This window comes from Phalangium opilio, unplaced genomic scaffold, assembly GCF_054372755.1.
Source record: "Phalangium opilio isolate 3A_F unplaced genomic scaffold, DU_Popi_V2 ptg000528l_1, whole genome shotgun sequence".
Taxonomy (NCBI): Eukaryota; Metazoa; Arthropoda; class Arachnida; order Opiliones; family Phalangiidae; genus Phalangium; species Phalangium opilio.
Window position 1 is genome coordinate 468,915 of NW_028324242.1, and position 20,440 is coordinate 489,354.

Sequence of the window (20,440 nt, forward strand, 5' to 3'; positions counted from 1 at the left end):
GAAATGGCAATTTTCCACGTTTTTGGACTTTGGAGAGTGCCGTTGCGGTCATTTGAATTTATTTCTAAAATTTGACCTTGCTATTTAAAGGTCTTCGAAGGAAGAGTCGAGTCTGATAAGAGCCATCGATTAAAACGCGATTTGATCGTTATATAATAAACTAAAAATAGTTACGAGTCTGACTCAGCGCGCGAACGATATCCTTTAAAACCATTTTTTCCCGGTCATCGTGCTCATTTATTAAACCCGAGTTAAAATATACCACTGTTTATAATAAACGAAACGATAAAATTTACTTCCTCTTGCAATAAAAGCCTAAGATTTACGCGTAAATCAAGTGGAGAATTCAAGCCGCGCAAAGCCTAAAATAAACCCGAATTTATCCCGAATATTTAGAACTTCATTATTGAGATGAACAAAAAAAAACATGTATCTTATACCAGGGTATTTTGTCTAAGACTCGGGTTTGAGCGAGAACTCGTCGCTTCATTAATTTCTTTTCTTTTTTATTAATTTAATTCTTTTGTTTTTTAAACGTATATAATTAAGATTGTTACTTACGTTTCCATTCTAAGTCACTAGCAGGATATGTGTCAGTTGTTTTTTTAATATCTTCGAAGATGCAACCAGGCGTAACGACGCTTCTAATTAAAACATTAACCCCTTTAAATTACATTAGTCACCAGTTTTAATGTAATTAACTAGCGTCGCGAATAAATTACGATTCGATTTTTAATGAAAATGTTTTAATTGGGGATCGTTTAACAACATTAATAACAACAATTACACTTAAAAAGTATAAAAGAATACGCGTGGTGATTGACAATTATTGCAAAAATTGAAATTCATTTCTTTCAAACTAACTAACGAACATTTTTAGTTTCCTAATTTTCCATAATAATTTTTTTGGATTTTATTTTAGAGATGGTGCGTACAGTTTTATCATTTTTTAAGCTCTTTTAAATCGCCCGTTGGCATTATTAATTTTTAACGAGGAACATGGGGGAATTTTTAGTGAATTTAATTTTTTAAAAAATGCCCGTTCGTCGACGATTCAACATCTTATCTAAAATAGTTCATTTTCATTTTCGTTTATATCTCAAACTAAGATTTCAATATATATTTCATTTGATTCATTTTAAAAGTGGCTTTCACGCAAATATGCACTCTCACTATTTATTATCATTTGGCTGTAGGTAACGCGAAGCTAAAGAGAAAATTACATCCAGTTTAAACTAATTAATTACACGCACAGGGTATTTGACACGCTCTCTTTTTATCCTACAGCCATGAAAATTACACCAATCAAAGGAGAGAGATAGGGTGGGGGGGGAACACAATGATACAACTAAAACTTAAATACTATGAAGCGCAATTTATGTACAGTATGGTTACTTAATTTTAATCACCCCTTAATTGAGAATTTTATTTTAATTTTAGTGATTAACCTTTTGTCCGAATTTAGTTTAGTAGAATAAACACTGGGGAAGCGCGCTTCTCTACTTTAGGGGTTAAAGGTCATGGATGCTCACTTGATTCTTGACTTATAAAGGGATACTAAAAGTGTTTACTGAAGAGAATTTTCAGGTTAACGATTGAAATTAAAAGCAATTATTTCGTACAGAAAAGACGAAAGTCTTATCGCGGGTGAACATCCACGCTTTTGAGTGTCTCTTTAATTATTAATTAAAAAATATATAAAAACAACAATTAAATGATATTTGAGCGATGTTTAAAGTTTATCAAAATTAGGTAATGTAGTTATACCATAAGTAACATAATGGTTATACGTAATGGCATGGGATAATGACTCGATTTAAGTCAAGTAGGACGTAAAATAAATTTAACATAATCCTAAAACATTAAAACTTTAAAGTTAAATTTTAGGATAATGATTGTAAATTATTGAGGCTTGACTTTTTTCGATTGATTTTCGGCGCCGGTACGGACTTTCCTAACTTCTATGGAGGTTTTGCTGGCGGTTTTTAAGTCGTAAGCCCATCCAATTAGGTAAAAGAAGTTAATGAAGCCGGTGGTGATGTTGTACTTGAATCCGTATTCGCTGGTGGCGTAGTCCCACGGGAAGGTGTGGTGGTAGTTATGGAAACCTTCTCCGATAGCGGCCAGTTGAACGAATCTGTTTTCAGTCGGGTTAATATTGACGTCGTAGGGCTTATCTCCAAACATATGGGCGAAACTGTTGACCATGAAGGAGCAGTTAAGGGTCCAGACGTATCTCAACATTCCCGAGACGAAGAAGGCGTTCCATAAGGTCTCACCCCAACCGTAAAACGGAGCGATTGTTGGCAAAATGATGCAGCATACCGTTATCAAATAATAGTAGTATCTGTAATTGAAAGAAATTGATTAAATACATTGAAACAAGTTTATTCGGTTCGCATGACGACAGAGTAAATCTTCGAAACATTTAAATTCAGGTTTTCCGGTCCTACATAAGGAACCCCCGCGGTAGACTAATATTGCAAAAAGAAATTTCCCCATGCAATTTAGGTATTAGCAAGTATTTGAGTAATTTTGAGGACGCTTAGTGGATGGCGCATCTTCAAGACATTATTCAGCCTTGAAACCCCTCGCTGTTAGCTCGAACCGGCGCGCCTTTCTTTCCTCCGAGAAAGTATTGAGAACGAAGCGGGGGCAATAATTAAAATTCACTTAAATATTCTTAAACTTAAACTCGTTGCTATGTATTTTGATTTCATCATGGTTCCGAGAGAGCGCGTCTTTTCTAATACTTGAAAGTGAAATCTGGTTTGAAGGTCAAAATACAAGTGGACTTCTATATTTTGCTTTATAAATTATTGCGCGCCCTTAAATCATGCCAAGAATATTTTATCAAATTTACTAATTAATATTAACTGTTAATTTTTGAAGGTATCTTCCGGGAATTTTTATATGAATCAACCTCTAACGCAGCGTGCATCAAATTACAAGAACTTCATTAGTAAGCGATAGGCAAATACCACATTTTGATATTTCGGTACCAAAAATGATCAATTTTCAACTAAATATACATCGAAATTAATAGAAATTCGATTTTTATTCGTTATTTCTTAAAATAACCTGAAATATTCTTATCAAATACTAACCTAAACTTCCTTATTATCATTAATAACTATTTTTATACTAATAGACAAAACATTCTCGCGAAAATCTATTGTCATTACTACCCTAGTCTATTCAATTGTTCAGTCATAATCACGTTTTTGTTCGAGGGTAAAATTACAGATCAGGTTTTAATCATTAAATATTCTACAAGTGTCTCGATGACGGTGGAAGAGCCAAGAGGAAAAACCTAGAACATAACGGCGCGCCGCTCACCGCTCCCGTTGGCCCACTTTCATTTAATTTAATGATCTTAAAGGGTTAACATATATATACTGACTGTACGCGCTTTAAGTCACGTGTTATGAAAAACGCTATAAAGGTCATTAACTCACTTTCTCTGGAATGCAATGACGGGGTCATTCAGGAGATCGCTAAAGTCAAGTGTCTTGCCCTTCTCAATAACGGCCGGGTGCTTCTTGACCATCAACCATCCGATGTGAGAGAACCAGAAACCACGGCTCGAGTTATGAGGGTCAGCGTTGGTGTCCGTGAATTTGTGGTGAACACGATGTTCACGACACCAGTCGTATATGTCTTTCTGTAAGCGTGAAAATAAATTATTAATCAACAAACAAAAATTAATTAAATCAAGTAATTGGCTTAAGGAATTTAATATACAAGTTTCAATTAATTGTAGAGTTGTTAGATTTCACTAAAGAGGTTACATAAAAATGCCCCCCACACCCCCGTCTCTCTCAGTTTAAACTTCAGAGCAGTGTTGTAATTCCCTCTGTGAGACATGTTAGTCGTGTAGGGTACCGCTAATCTTTCTCTCTGGCAACACTGGTATTATGACGTACTTGTCTTAGTGAAACCTCATTTATGAAACTTTTTAATATTTAATGCCGTGTGTTTAATTGGTTCGGAGCAGGGGAACGGTCTGGCCGAGAGCGCGAGTTGTTTCCCCGAACTTCAAAACAAGTTTACTATGCCAAACGTTGGTTGTCGTGATAAGGTCGGGATATGATGGGAATTTTTAATTTTAGTAGTTAGCTAGCTTGAGGGGCAATGAATGGCTGGCCTTTCCCTAAGTGGGGAATTAAAACCCGCTTTATGTTTCGAAATAGCTTTGACCGAGAGGAGTTTTATGGGTAAGAAAGTCAAGAATTATGGGCCTCTGTGTCACGAGGTTAACTTATTTAAATTGGGCAATAAGTATTAACCTTTATTATTGCGTGATTATTTGATAAAGGGCACGAGGGTGTTAACTACACTAGCCGGCATATTTTTTTAATTTGAAAGTTTGATAAAATAAATTATTCAACCTTTATTGCGTAACTATTTGATAAAGGGTACCAGGCTGTTTACTCGCCGGCATATTTTTAATTTAAAATTTGATAAAATAGGCGACATTATGATTATAAAGTACATTTCACCAGATGCGCGCGCATATATGCCGGGGGGGGAGTAATGCCTTCCATCTCTAACCCCCGTCTCAATTTAACAAGTTGAGCGAGAAAATGGACTTTATAATAATATCAGCTATTATTAGAAAGAGATGCGTGTGACCAACCGAGGGGCTAATCACTCTTAGAGTCTCTGTCGACCTTTAACTAAATCGCGATAGAGATGTAGGTATTTTCGCTACGTACATTTTTTTTAAAAAATTATAATAAAGAAAGCCATATTTGTGTCACTATGTAAGCAAATAACTGGTGTCAAGGTGGAATCACTGACGCTTAACAACAAGCGTTAAATACTGTATGTTTTGCTTTTCGAAACAACGCGAAATAATAATCATTAGGCCTAGCTATTAAGAAACACGTAAAGATTACTCACCTCAAAAGCGACGCAGTTCAGAAAACACAAGAGGATCCTAAGTGGTAATTTGGCTTTGTAGGTCCTGTGGGCCCATAATCTATGAGCGCCGGCTGTGATTCCAAATCCAGAAAAGATGTAGAGAACAAAAGCTGAAAAAAATTATTAGGCTCAGAGTTATAAATGGAAAAATCTAACATCGTAAAATAATTAAAAAGGATTGTCTAATATCATAAGTTCACAAGATATGTTCCATAAGTGTGTCACTGGTTACAAACTGGAGCTTGTCACGAAGTGAGTGTCGAAGAGGTATAGGTAGTGTCATACTTATGGAACAAACTTACGCTAATAGGCCTATGTATAGAAACTCACCCAATAAGTTGGTTTGCCACATTGCGGCCGTGATACTCAAGTACGCCCCATAAAAGGCGCCAACATGGAGTAAAGCGAAGATGAGAATATTCTCCCATACGATTCGAGTTGGGACATCCTTCAAGATTTCTTCATTCGTATTGATAGTCTTTTCTTTGATATCGAAACGATTTATCAAATCATTTTCAGCCGCTTCGGTCGGAATTGGTTTCCGCTCTTGTTTGGTAGCTTGTCGCCTTTCTTCAGGAACCGCTGTTCCAACATGGCATATTTCCTCAACCGTCTCTGTGATTGCCGCAGTGGGAGCCATCGTTTTTCGTGATGCTTAAACAGATCCTCCTGTTTCATAAATAATTAAGGGGAAATTAGTTTTCTTTCAAAACGCACTTCTAATTTCCACCCGGTACTTTTTTATTTCAGGGAAATATTTTGAGAAAATAAAAATTCCAAGTCGAATAGGATCAGTTTTATTTTTTACAAAAACATTTGGGGAAGTTTCAGCCACGTTTAATTTCTATAGTTTCTCTTTCCTAAATGACTTTTCAGATTGTTTGATTTCATTGTTATTAGAAACTGATTAATAAGGGAAAGATAAATAAATTAATTAAATAATGTTTGTATAAAAATAATTCGAAGTTCCGTGACTATGTCAATTTTAATTTCGTTGGTTCAATATTTATCTTAACTCTCAAGCTAAGCCTAGAAACTATAAAGTAGTAGTGGCACTAAATTTTAACTACCCATAGAATGTAATACAGTCAAAGGCGAGGAAGTGTCATTAATCTATAGAAACCTATCCTCGTGCTCATTTGCATACCATGTAAGACACTATTAACCCAAAAATATAAAGAATTAATTGAACGTTTCCTTATTATCATTATTAAGGGTGCTTATATTTTTCATAAGTTATATGTTTTTTTAACCATTAGCAGCTTTGATATTACCTAAACACACGAAACAAATTGCCTGGAAACACGGCTTTCAAATATTTTTCGGATTATAAAATTTTAAAACTTATCGCCTGTCTCGAAGCCCTAAGCCCTCTCAAACTTAAATTTAAAATAAATGCTTATTCACCAAAGAAACTTGGTAAAAGCACGTATATTAAACATAAACGGAATTTCCCCGAGTCTGTCTCTATAGAATAACCCAATTATTTAAAAGATTATTAGCGGATACGATTTAAATTGTATTCTAATACACTATGACGTACCGACACGTCCCTCGGTTATTTGGCAATAGAGGCCAATGATAGATACGTCTTAGTGCCAAAGCTATCAAACTGATTAAAATGGCAAGTACCGTCGTAGACTTTGAAGGGGCCCGTTTATAAATGATTTTTGGCCACAAAAAAAAAATTGTTGAGTCACATTTTTTAAAATCCCCCTGGGAAATTTAGGTCAAACAAGTCCGGGTGTTTTAAGGATAAGGTTGGTGTCTTCCCTGCCACACCTCTAAACAATTGTTCCCTTCGTCGTTTGTATGGTTCATGATTTGAATGTTGATTGCGAATAAGATATAGGCCCTACTAATATTGAGAGTGAAACTAAAACACGGCTTAAGGAATTAAGGCTGTATTTTCATTAATAAAAATTAATTAGTTGACGGTCATGTATATTCCTATCAAGTGTCCGACCCCTTAGGTAACTCTTTACAATATTTCTATTATTAAAAGTGAAATTTCCTTATCGTCATTTTCAGGGCCAAGTTTGGTGTGTATTTTCAATTTTGAGGGCAAATTTAGAGTTTTTCCTGAATTTATTTTTAACTTTCCCGAACTATTTTTCTTGAAATCCGGATCAAATTTTAAAAAGTAGCAAATACCAAACACCACCATGGAATGGGCATACAATAAACCCGGGTATTAAAATCCTTAAACTTAATCACTTAATTTAATTAATAAAATTAAGTTTAATTTCCTCAACAAAATAAGAATCGATCAGCATACTTACTACAAAATGGTACTGAATTAGACCGCTGTCATAATTAGAATAAACAAAGCATTTTGATTATCGCGAATGTTTAATCAAAAATAAATGTTATCTAAGTTACGCTCGGTGAAATCAAGCTTTTATAAAACGTTACATCGCGGAAGAGGAAAAAAATTGGATAATCTATCAAAAAATATGTTGAAAAGGTTGAATTTATTTAAAACGCGACCCGTAACCATAATATATAAAGACGAAAATGAGATTAAGCGATTTGTCAGAAAACATACGCAAAGATTTTATGTACAGGGGAATTAAAAAGATAAGGTTTGATATTATCCCCTATGTCGACTAGTTAAAAATGACTGCAACGCGTCATGGGATAATTAAGCAAGAACAATGTCGAAAACATTAGTAGGAATTAAGGAAGCTACGTGCTTTGGTTCTGAATTAAAATTGATTAAGAAGATAAAGGTCTTTAGAAATCTTTATGAAAAGAATATATTTACGGTGGGATAATTTTTAGACTTAATTTCTTTTATTCGTAATTATTGTAGGGGAATGAAGTTAATTAAGATTAATTTGATTATAATAATTTGGACTAAATTCATATAGAAGTAGGAAATATTTTATGAAATTAATACTGATGTATATTCTATATCTGGAAGGCTTATTCTAAAGTGGATTGTTTTGACATTATTATCGATGATTCAAATCGGAAATTTATTGCTTATTCGTTTTTGTCTAAGTAGTATTCAACTTTCACACGATATTTAGCGCGCTTCCGCCTTTAAAATTAAAATAATTCTACAATTTAATTATTAATCTAGTATTTCGGAAGACAATTAACAGCCTAGATAAACCAGTTTCATAATATAATGTTTTTTATCTAATTAAAAATTACGAGTGACGTGAAACTTCAACAAAATGAAAAACTGTACAATAGACTATTCCATTAATCACTCGCGAAGAAACCAACACACAGCCAGGCGGGATGTAACCCTCTTAGGCTATTCCCTCCGATCCCTCGCGCCAAATTCCAAAGGTAATACCACGTGGAGTCCGAGCTCACTACACCTGGTAGGCTAATCGAGTCGCACTCCCTCTAGCGGCGCGCGCTTCTCGGCGCGAGGGAAGGAAATATTCCGAGAAGGCGACAACCCTGGCCCCCGTGGTGTTTGCGTCTCTTTTGGTATTTATGGAATTGTCTATTCACTCGCATTTTTGACAAAAAACCGCTCATCAATAAAGTTAGAAGGTCATAAGTTGAAGTGAGTTTAAATATTTCATTGCAAGGCCTACACGCTACACAAATAAGTTAAAATTGTCTTTCAAAAAATCCAAACTAACCTAACACTAAATATTATTTAAATTTAAGTAGTCACCCTGTACACTTCCATTTCAAATTAAAATCAAAACCTGTCAACTGAATTTTGATTTACAACCGTAACTTTAAATGTAGGTTAGTGCGAATGGATTCCTATTCACAAAAAGAAATCACCGAATAATCCTCGCAGTTATAAACTGTTTTTGTAGTAACAAACAATATAATTTCGCAAAATAGGTCGTTATTTTAAAAATACGCTTATAAATTTCCCGATTTTCACTTTCCCATTTTCCAAAGTATTTACACAAGAGACTTAACAAAGTGAAAAGCATCCCCTTTCCCTTTTCAATCGAATTTAAATTTTACTAAAACTAGTTTTTTTTTTCGGCCACGCTTTTTGTTAAGTGCGCTTTATAACTCTTAAAGTCCAAATGCAAGCTGAATAGTTTTCAGACTAAAAGGATTGATACCATTTACACCAAGAGGCCAGGTTATTTGACGGACAAAATGTGGTGTACCAAATAGCCTGACCTCCTGGTGTTAGTGGTATTAATCCTTCTAGTCTGAAAATAAGTATTAATCAGCCACGAGCGAAGAACACGCTTCGAGGCAGGTTAACTTTAAATTCAAAAATTCGCAACGGGGGTTAGTTTGTTTTTAACAATCCTAGTATTTCTCTAACCTCCTTAACGCCCGCGATTTACCTTGGTATTGTTATTTTTAGTCGCCTTGCCGCCGGTTTCAAGCCGCGAATAAGCTCTCAATAGCCTCTTAATTGAGGTGGTAACGGGATTTAAACTCTCTCTACAAATTGTAATAAATGAAATACCCATATTTTATTGGCCATTAGGTCAAAAGCTCAAAACTTTCCCTTCGCTATGGAAAGTTTTCTTAAAGTTTTTGAATATAATTGTGATTTATTTATTTAATAATGAAAAGGCGCTATACTATTTGTAAAGAAGATTTAAACGATTTGTTATACTGACGCGACTTATTTTCATTTTGAATTGAGTCAAATGAACTTAAACCATGATTAATTTCCGTGAATTCATGGCAAGAAAACAATTCCCTGAATTAAAGATTAATAATGTGCCTTTAATTTCGCAAAACAAAAACGAATCTCCAAAGTATAAAAATCACTTAAATCTTCTTGCAACATTTTGTAAAAATTATTCGCGTAAACAGACGCCGTCACTCGTAAAAAATAGGCGAAAAAACCCCCAAATAAAATCCCTTTTCTTAAACTACATTAATTCTATGTTCTGCACGAGTGGGGCTATGACATAAACCATCTTATTTAATTATATCGCGTAAATATGTTGGGTTTCGCTACGTAATTCGCTTTAAGAATGGTCAAATAGCTTAGCTATTAATTATAAATACTATGAAAACATATCCATTTAGGTTTAAGCAATAACCATAAGGGTATAAGAGAATTCCGAAATAATTTAAAGTATTCTTACTATTTAGATCTTCAATTCAAAGTAGTCGGAACAACTGGGCACTTACTTCAACGGAGTAACCCAGAAATTAGAATGAATGAACATACGCGAGTTCCTTACCTTAGTTCGGCAGGACCGAGTAGCTTTTCTACGTCACAAAAGTGTCCCTCCAATCAGGGGACAGTTTGAAAAGGGATTAAACTAAGACCCGAGTGGAAAAATACGTAAAATTGAGTTCAAGGTAGAGTTCATCAATGCTCGATTTTAACCCTTTGGTAAGCATGCATCCAAAGGTAGGGTCCCTATTGAAATTGAGGGGACACTCTTCTTTAGAATTGACGTTCCTGATTCAACAAAGATAAGCGTTTCTTCTTCCCTTTTTCTTTTGAATTCCCGTCCCTATCTTTTGCGTGTAAATGTTCTTTTCACCGCGGGTGCGAGTTTTAACACGGGAGATAATTATTTTCCATAAGTTTAACAGGGGTTAACGCCCGGGTTTATGAATTGACATTACAGAGGTTTTTTTAATTAACTCGTTAAATACTTAGGGATGTGAGACGGTAATTTAACGTCGCTCACTTACCGGTAATTTAGTAAAAATCGCGGTAAAATTTCGATTTACAAATATCGTCGGTCATTAAGAGGTAATTTACCGCGGTAAACAGACTATACAGAAAAACCTACACCCATATATAACGTTTGTTTTATATGGAACTATGATATAAAAATATGAAAAAAATGTAACAGTAATTAACCTCGTTTTTTCAAATACGCTATTTTTACACGCTTATAAATGCTTAATTTAAAGACACTTAAACAAAACCCGATTAATAGTGCGCACTTCATAGTTATGGACTTCGGTGAGTCCATTTTTAAACAAAATTATACGTTCTTTCTGAACTACCCCCATTATAGGAAATTCCTATTCTTTGGAATTTTGGAAACTAAAACCCCACACGTACGCCCTATCGCGGGTCAAGGGTGAACGTAAAGAGTCACAGTGTGCCTGTCCAATTTCAAACACAAAGCCACTTTTATTTCTAAAGCGTAGCGCTTACGATTTGAAAGAGGGGGGCGGACAGACTCAATTGACGAAAATAAAGTCACCTTCTTCTTGAAACTTTCCATGGGAGTTTGAACCGCGAAATTTATTCCCCTTTAGAAACAGGTGTGTCCGTCCCCTTTATTATTCTAACCCTTTATTTAATGTAAAAACCTTCTTATTGTGGGGGAGGGTGAGAATGAAAATCTTTATCGATTCTTAATAATAACATAAGTTTATAAGATATGTTCCATAAGTATGTCACTACCCATACTTCGTAATGTTAGAGGCTTAATGAGAGCTAGTTCAAGAACGACGTGAGAATTGACTACACTCGGTTTTGCAGTCCATCATCCTCTTTAGTCTGTACTAAGCCTTTGACAGGGCTTCACTAGGCGTCGCTTTACGAGAATCTATGACGTTTCGCCTACGTCACTTCATGACAAGCTCTCATTAACGAGTGACACACTTATGGAACATATCTTATAAACTTATGATAATAATAATATCTATCTGCATAATGAAACATCCAGGAAATATCCGTTTAATAAGGGAGGTGAGTGTTCGACACCTTTTTTCTTCTCTTAATCTAACCCGCCGCCATTCCCCAGAATTTTATGTTAAACCAAATTATCTAAGATATTTTTATTTAGGATGAATATATCTTAAAATAGGGCCTGGTGTTGGGGCAGCGAGCGTATCTCGTACATTTTCCTGCCCCTGCCTAGATTCGAACAAGGAAAACTTTGGATTTTAAATTTCTAGAGGTTCTTTGGCCTCTTCGTCGGTCTTGTTCAGTAGGTCGATCCTAGAGTGGACGCTGAGAATACCTTTGCAGACATTTTTTCCGCTTAATTTAGGCCTAGTTCATCGCGTTTATAAAAGGAAATATATACGTACAAGTACAATCTACTATAATCTGTACGACCTACAAAAAGGGGACTCCGGCTTATTTGCTTATAATAAGATGGCTCGGGCGTTTTGTATTTAACATATTCATTAAATAAACCTCGTTTCCTCTTTCAAATATCGATTGTCCCATGGAAATGTGTTTGTTGATTTAGGGTTCAGGAAATGATTGCGCGCGGCGGGCCGCTTTACTAAATGAACATTTGTAGTTTATGAGAAATAACAGGAACTACGCGGACTAAAAATATTATATTTTTAAAATCATACAGTTTCTGAATTTACATTTCTGGGTCTTCTTCCTCTGGGAAAAGTTTCTGAATTTTTTATCTTGATTTTCAAAAATATAAAATAATCAGATAATATCTTATTGATAGTGCGCACTAAAGGAGCTATTTCTTAACTTTAACCAGGCTTCATCGTTGCCAGTAATTGCTTATTTGAGTATCTTCAGCAGCTTTGAAACGGAATTATCGCAGAATCGAAGAGAAAACTACAAGCTTAATTCAATCTGTTGTAGATAGCGCTTGAATTGACTGGCAACACTTGTTGTATAATACCGTTACATTTTTAATTAAAATTATTAATTCAAAACCAAACCAGTTATTGCTTCCTTAATTCCTACTAATGGTTTTGTTTTAATGGCATTTTTCCTGGATAATTATCCATTTAAATGAATAATGACGTATATACGGTTTACCCTATTCATTTTAATTAATCCACTTAGACATGGGAAGAAAAAGGTTTGGATAATATCCAATAATCTTATCTATTTCTTTTCAATTCGCCCGAACATAAAATCTTTGAATATGTTTTCTGACCATGCGTAGAAGAAAACTGACAAATTACCTAATCATATTTTCGTCACGGGTCGCGTTGTAAATTCAACCTTTTCAACCCCATTTTTGATAGATTACCCAATTTTTTTTAATGTAGATTATTTAATCTTTAGCTGACAATAAGGTTTTGAACTGAAATTGTCTGTTCTGAACATGAAGGATTTATTTATTTTATAATGAAATTGATTCGATTTAAATTTTAATTTGATAGTGAATGATTTGATTTATATTATAATTTGATAGCTTCCTATATTGTCAACTTATTATTGGTTTTATCTCTGATTAGTTACGCATTTCTTATATTCCTACAAAGAAGAATAAAAACTCGAGCTCATCCTATTCAAAAATAAGTTATCAGGAAGCTAACAGGTTATCCGTCATAATTTGACATACAAGCGAGATTAAACAAAATTTGTAAAATACGTGTCCGTAAACTAATTTGTTTAACTGAATAAATTACAATAACAATTATTAGGGCGTTACTAATACGATATTGTAATTAAAGTAAAATTAAACATTTCGCGTAGTTAAATTTTGGAATTTCGCATTAAATTATTGAAGGCAATATACTTCCAAAAATATAATACGACACAGGTAGATTAATAATATTAAATTTAAATAAAGATAATGATAATTAATAATATGTATCGATGAAAGCTTTAAGAAATTATCGCGTAATCCATAAGGGGGGAATACAGTGAACCTGAGAGCTATTAATACCTCGTTAAATTCCTACCATTGTTGCTCACTTTAAACCTTACGTACATTTCCCAAGCTATAACTCAATTCCAGAGCCGTAAATTCCCTTGAACCCTGACCACAAAACAAGCCTAAAACACTCGCGTCTTTTATTTATGCAAAATAAATCAATACCTTAGTACTTAGCCCAAAACAAACAACGTAATTTAACACCTTAATCGAATCTTACCTTGAATTAAACGGTTGTAACAGGGTGTTAAGTATTCGCTTCCTCTCTTAATTGAGTCCTTGAATGTGTGAAAACTGAAAATGTCTTTACGTCCGCAAAAAAAACCGATCGAATTCCCGAACAACGGATAAAAGCTCGGGTTTACACCAAAACGGCTTGTTTCTAAAAATCCCAATATCGATCAAACTAGGCTGCTCCGAAACACCGAGTGGCTTCTCCGCGATGCTCGAAAACGTCCAGCGCTCTTGAGGATTCAAAGAGGATGAGCCTAACCCTTGCCTTTCTAGTTCCGAACCGAAATGCCTTCTCTAGATACTGACTACAACACGCTAAAATACGAATTTATAAAAATATTTCCGCGCAAACCGAAGTTACGCGACTGACGACCAAAGTTGGGACAAAAAAAAGCTTCTACTTTGCGAGACTGAGTATTCAACTGTTGAATCTTCTCGTGGTCAAACTACACGTCCTTAACCGCGTTCCAGAGGACCAGACTATTTTGAATCGATACTCTTCCCTTGACTGTCTGAGAGTTAACTACCTACCATACCCCAAGAAAATAGCGAGTGGAAATGAAATTGGGAGCTTGGATTCATTTCCTTTATGTTTCCCGGCGCGCGAACCACCAGCGAATAGAAAAATAAATAGCTTACGTCATCTTTGCTACTCTATCCAATCAGATTACGGTAGGATATTTGGGGGGGGGAGGAGACTAGGGTATCGAATATTACAACTAAACGACCGGACCAAAAATAAAGGTAAATTTTACCTCAATTACGTTATTAGGATTAATAACTAAACTGGGAAAGCACCGTATAGTTACAACCTTCCAGTTAATGGGAATATAGCCTTTTAGCTATTACCTTTGAACTCTGGGTCAGCTTATACTTATCTTCTCATACAAGTAAGCGGTTTCTAGCAGGGTTATTTTATACAGGGTGTTTCTGATAAGTCTATCATAAATTAAGGGGGATGTTCTTTGGGGGATTTTGTATCGCAAATGTTTTAAGATATTTTGCCCCTGAGAGACACTGTTTTCAAGATAAGATTCGAGTATTATAGGGATTACTGATTTAGACAATGATTTCTAGTTTAATTTAAGGGGTGGTCCATAAAATACTCCGACCATAACTCAAAAATGGAGATAGAAGTTACATTTTTTACTCAATTTCATCTTAATTTATGGCAGACGCGTCGGAAACACCCTGTATAAGGCGGATATTTAGAGAGTGTACAGACCCAAAATTAGTCGTGTAGAGATTATTACGTTAACAATAAACCCATATCACTTGTGTAATAACAGAGAAGAAATAATACGTTACTTGCAAGGCTATATAGTTTAAACGAACTATTCGGCTAATTTGATTTGTGTGATTATTATAGCCACATTCTATTGGCAAAATATTAACCTTAGAAAACTCTAGTGACGTACTATGACGTCATTATGTAATGGGTCTTACAATAGACGGGGGATTTTACTGGGGCAAATAACTGGGCCTATCCTATGGGTATCATGCAATGATGTAATGATAAAGCCACTATTAAATGCCTTAGAACAGATACAGTCACCACTTGGCGATTTAGGCCTCCATCTAAGTAGGCCAAACGGTTTGTTTCTCTTTGAAAGAACTCTCCCGCCGCTTTCTAATTGCCATTACGCGTTGAGCTAGCGTAACGCTCGCGTCGTCTAATCTTGTTTCGACATATTACTTCCTCCCAACAATTATACGATCCAGTGCAAACAACAAACATACGTAAATTATTTTACCATAAAATTTTTGTACTTACGTAATTTAATACCGAATCAAATGATATAAAACAATGTCTCGTGAGTCGTGACCTTAACATTGAAACTATTTTATTATTTCGTTAAAAATACCCGTGGTAAAACCCAGAAGCTCAGTTGTTTGTAATAATTCACAGACTGAGATCACCCTTCAGTTCAGTTTGAAAACTGATTTGTAATTCCAAGTTCTATCGGGTATTGTCACTAAGCCGATGTATCGGAATGAAAACCGGTAACTCACGCTAAACGCTTGATAAGTTGATTAATTAATCTCAATTATTTAATTACAGAGAGTATTGTTGTTGCGTAATACAAAAATTAATTATTAAAGAACTGAACCATTAACATTCTTAATGGTTTTGCTTTTCTTTAAGATTTCAAAGAAACATTAAGTACTGCACTTTATAATTATCCTTTTACTAACTGTACTCAATCAAACGGCATGTACATAAATCCACTAGGCCTACTAGTTAATGGAACCCTTTGGAGCCTCACGTTTAGCGGCGGTTCGCCTTTGAGACTAAATGTTATATTAATAAAAGGAATTAATAAATTTAATCTTTTAGATTTCCTGGGAAGAAAATTAATTCAGGTCGAAAAATATTTAAAAATCCTGGATTGTTAATTTATCTTTTGTCATTGTTTCACAGTTGTAGACTACTCCCATTTTTGACATAAATTGAAACTTAGCATGGAGTCACGTCTCGCGCTGGTTCACACGAACGGGCGTCGCGTGATTCAATTCTTTATAATTCACGCTGATTTCTACCTTATATTGTTAAGCAAATCCTCTTTTTACAATAGGAATGCCGCGTCGATCGATTCAAAACTGACTTCCTATTTAAATGATTCCACTATATTTATTATATTATTATTATTATTATCCCCTCGAGGGATAAGCCATTTCAAATCTTTTATATTAAATTTATACACACATGTATAAATGAAAATTATTGTCCATCCGCCACATTGTAAAGGATGTTTTCACTGTTGGGGGGGGGGGGGTAGAGAATATTCGCCCCCCCCCTCTTTCTCGGCTTAAACTTCATCGCAGTGTTGTCAGGCCATTTATGAGTCAAGTTGTTCGAGTACCGAGTGAAACTGAACTGCTTGCCTTTCTCTAGCTGCAATCTCGCGAGTTACTAACTGCCTGGCAACACTGGGGGAACGGCAAAACACCCTTTATTAAAATTTTCGCTCTAAACTATTAAAATATACACTAAGGACAAGCGGGTTCTTAAAACCCATTATTTATGAAATATACTAATGATATTTAAATGACTATCTCAGATCATTATTGATAATAATATAGTGTTTAAGGAAAATACGACCATTTCTTTTTCCTGCAAAGTGACTTTGTCCATCGTTACGCCGGTAATCTCAAAATAGGAGTTGTTATACGTACGTTTAATTAAGTTCCAATAACTAGATGATGGATTAAGTAATCTGGGGCCCACTTTGGTCTCCTTGAACCACATGCGCGCTTGATAAACTAATATTGACCATTACTTCCTTAAGTGTTATAATGTAACATTTTTTAGGTAATTATATAAGCAAGAGGATACAATGGGGCCCGGGTTTTATAATGGCCACGGGCCATGTGACTGATCTTATTTTCGGTCTACGTGAGACTAAGAAAGTACGCTTTCGATTTTTCTAACCTCTGTCTAAATTTTGAAGGGCGGTAATTATATCTTCGCCCGTCTTCAAGAGAACACCCTTTAGGTTTCTGAATTAAATTATAAATTCCTATATTAAGGTAAGGAGTATCCTTGAATTACGTGTAAAAATGCACGTATGCCACTATAACTACGCTCACGAAATTATTAAATATAGAAATGTAATTTTAGCTTGTAACCTCGCTATAATCTAACCTACCCAGCCTAGAAGTTATCGTGTACAAATGCACGTATACCATTCATTATACGGCAAATGGAAATATAATCTAGTAACATACTTAATAGTAATCAAAATTATAGTATAATTAACTTGAAATAATCTAACCTAACCTACACATAGTTTTCAGACAAGGAGGATTAATACCCTTTACACCAGGAGCCCAGACTCCGGCAAGTAGCATGGACTCCTGGTGTAAATGGTTTCAATCCTCCTAGTCTGAAAACTATGCATAGCCACGTACCGGGACGTTCGTTCAAAATAGTAATATCTTTTACAATGCCGTTTGTATATTTGAAACAAATTATATAAGTTTAATAACTTTGAAGGCGTCTAAAGTTCTAAACCCTCTCCTTTCAATGTAGTAACAATTCCATAGTCTATTTAGTTTGCAAATCGCTTAGCTACTTTACAATCTGGAGGACCATGGCATTCGCAATTGCTTTCAAAGATAATGTGAGAGAGATTGCTAAAACAAAACTAGAAAATGAAATGAGGTCAATATAAACTATCACAGTTAATTCTAAGAGATGGCGATGTTTTACAGACTTAAATATCTTTAAAATACACTTTCATACCCACCAAGTTCACGAGTTATTTTCCAATCAAGTTTTTGTTTAGAAAGTGCAAAAAAAATGGTGGAAAGTGGCTTACTAAACTTTCGTATGACCTAATGACCACCTCAATATAGTTCGATCGAACACGTTAGTATTTTCTGTTTTCTTTTTAAACCCCATGCCGGTAACCATCGGAAACAACTTTAACATAACCCTTTTAATATTCTAATCAGTTATATTGAAATATAAATCATCTACATGACCTTTTTTTACGAGTAAAGTGTTACATTCTCTATGAATAAACTTTCTAATAAAATATAATTATAATTTTGAACCTACTTTATGATGCATTCGTGCTGATGCGATGTTTAATTATTTGGGTTGAACTGAAATTACGATTCAGGTATTTATGGAGAACGAAAGGAGATTACGTAACCCCCACATTTTTGTGTAAATTAAATGTTTTTTCATAATCTCAAACTAACATTAAATTTACTTTCGTTTGAAGTTAAATAACACTTATCGAATGAATGCTTCTATTGTAAAAAACAGCTGTTAATTTGTGTATCTATAGTAAAATAAATTTTCTGTATACAACAATTTACATGTATTTTTATTTTGTATAATATAAATTTTAATGCATAGAAGATTAAATCTTCGTAACCATTTCTTTTAATTTCCTAAAATCTTCGTAGCCTAATTACTTCTAATTTCTTAAAATATTATTATAAATTTGACGGTCATTCCAATGTGATATTTAAATTCCTGATTCGAGTAATTTAATTTTTAATAAAACGTGTTTTAATAAAACGTGTTTTTAAAACGTAGCCCTTGGATAAACCTTTTGTTTGAAATACTAACTAGCTTTTAATATATGTATAATTAAAATTCCATTGTATATTTGATAACTATAATTCAAATTAATTAACGTGAATAAGACCTTGGAATAATTTGATTTTTAATTTCCATTTTATTAAATTTCGAATTTTACACTTTTCGGTGTTTCTCCACTGTGATTATTTAGTTATTTAGAAGTCTTATTTACTTAAAAAATTCAAAATTGAAGGAGATCTATTTAGGTAAATTTTTCTCAAAAATTAAACGTGAAGAGATTATCCTAGACCTATAAAAGTTTGGGTTTTACGATTGCCTAAAGGAATATCTTAAATTATTTCAAGAAAATATCTTCCCCGAAATTGAAGAGGTTTTTACCTTCACTTTCTCAGAAGACAGCCGATCGTTTTTAATTTTAAAAAATACTAATTTTATTATTATTGCACAATTTCACACCCAGTTAAAAAATCTAGTGTTTTCCCAATTTCTCAGTATAAGCTAAATCTTATTTGGAAATGTTTACTCTAGAAAAACATATTGAGTTCTTGATATTCTAGAAATCCTTCAAACAAAATATTATTTAAGTAAATAATTTTGAATTCGCGTACTTACAAACACAGTCCTACAATAAAACGCAATGACATTTTAAATTTCTTAAAGAAGTTTACTCGGAAACTCGTAATAGGATCTGCCCTCTCGTGAGTATCTTCGTAAGTCAAAAAGCAAGTTCCCTTGGCTGCGGATGTCTTTGAAAATAGTACATTTTATGTTGGAGAGAGGGAGCAAATTAGTAGCTCAATATACAAACAGTAACCCACGTGAACAAATTACGCAACTTTCGACCCCCTTTCTCCCACTGTGGGAGTCTTGGCTCGCGATGTAAAACTTAAAGGAGAGAGGGATGGAGCGGTAACCTCCATTCCCATAACGTTGCAGCGTCTGCACCCCCATCTAAGGAACACCAACGAAGTCCTCCCAGCATGCTCAGCGTTTCGGTAGAGTCGAATGGTAAGGAAACGTCGAGGATGCCCCCTGGTTATAGAAAGGGTTTTTTTTTTAAACAGGATGGCAACTCCAAACCATATTACTCCTTGGTTTTGGCACTGCCTCACAGCGGAGGTTGCTTCTATAGGAAGGTTTTTGACAAAAAAAACCAGTTTGTTCCGCGTATATCTTGTTTAATAATAATAATTAATGTCATAACTAATACCAGTAAATTGTTGAATTACACACAGGGTATCATTAATGACACGTGATACTAATTGATGTAGTCTTGTAGAGGGAGCATCCTTTTATTGACGTCATGATGGCCAAAGTGGAGAGATAACGATTCCTTTAGTTACCTCTATTACTTCCTGGTTATGATATGATTTACAGCGTACATCCTCTAAATGAGAACTTAGCATTGTATGGCGTGATCGCGTCAGGTGTTGTTTCAGCAGAATTATACAATTCATCTTATCAATAAGAAACGCTTAGTGGCGCCACTAACGATCGAGTCTTAAAAGATACCAAGTTTCAACAAGACGAAAGGGAAAGATAGTAAAGGAGCAACATATAAAGCTATGTCCATATCTATTGTAAAATTTATGTTATACATTGTATTTTTAAATTTTTTATTTTGCGGTCTAGGTCGCTTTATCTCTAAGAAAGGGAAATAATTTATTCGGGTCGCTCACGTGTGACATAAGCGGATAAC

The 20,440-nt window shown here is 34.5% G+C and overlaps 1 protein-coding gene across 4 annotated transcripts; it reads right to left on the reverse strand.

Annotated features, from left to right (window-relative positions):
- Positions 1–729: 729 nt before the first annotated feature.
- On the reverse strand, positions 730–17,250 carry LOC149588913 (stearoyl-CoA desaturase 5-like). 4 transcript variants are annotated; one of them, XM_089861916.1, is made up of 5 exons: positions 16,860–17,250; positions 5,257–5,595; positions 4,906–5,036; positions 3,459–3,664; positions 730–2,347 (listed from the first exon to the last, which is right to left on the reverse strand). In XM_089861916.1, the coding sequence occupies exons 2-5, from the start codon at positions 5,564–5,566 to the stop codon at positions 1,903–1,905; spliced, it is 1,092 nt and encodes a 363-aa protein (XP_089718042.1). In that variant the 5' UTR covers positions 5,567–5,595; positions 16,860–17,250; the 3' UTR covers positions 730–1,902. The 4 variants fall into 4 exon arrangements, with proteins under 4 accessions (XP_089718042.1, XP_089718041.1, XP_089718043.1 ...); XM_089861915.1 differs by lacking the exon at positions 16,860–17,250 and adding an exon at positions 13,669–15,593; XM_089861917.1 differs by lacking the exon at positions 16,860–17,250 and adding an exon at positions 9,975–10,135.
- Between the last annotated feature and the right edge of the window lie 3,190 nt (positions 17,251–20,440).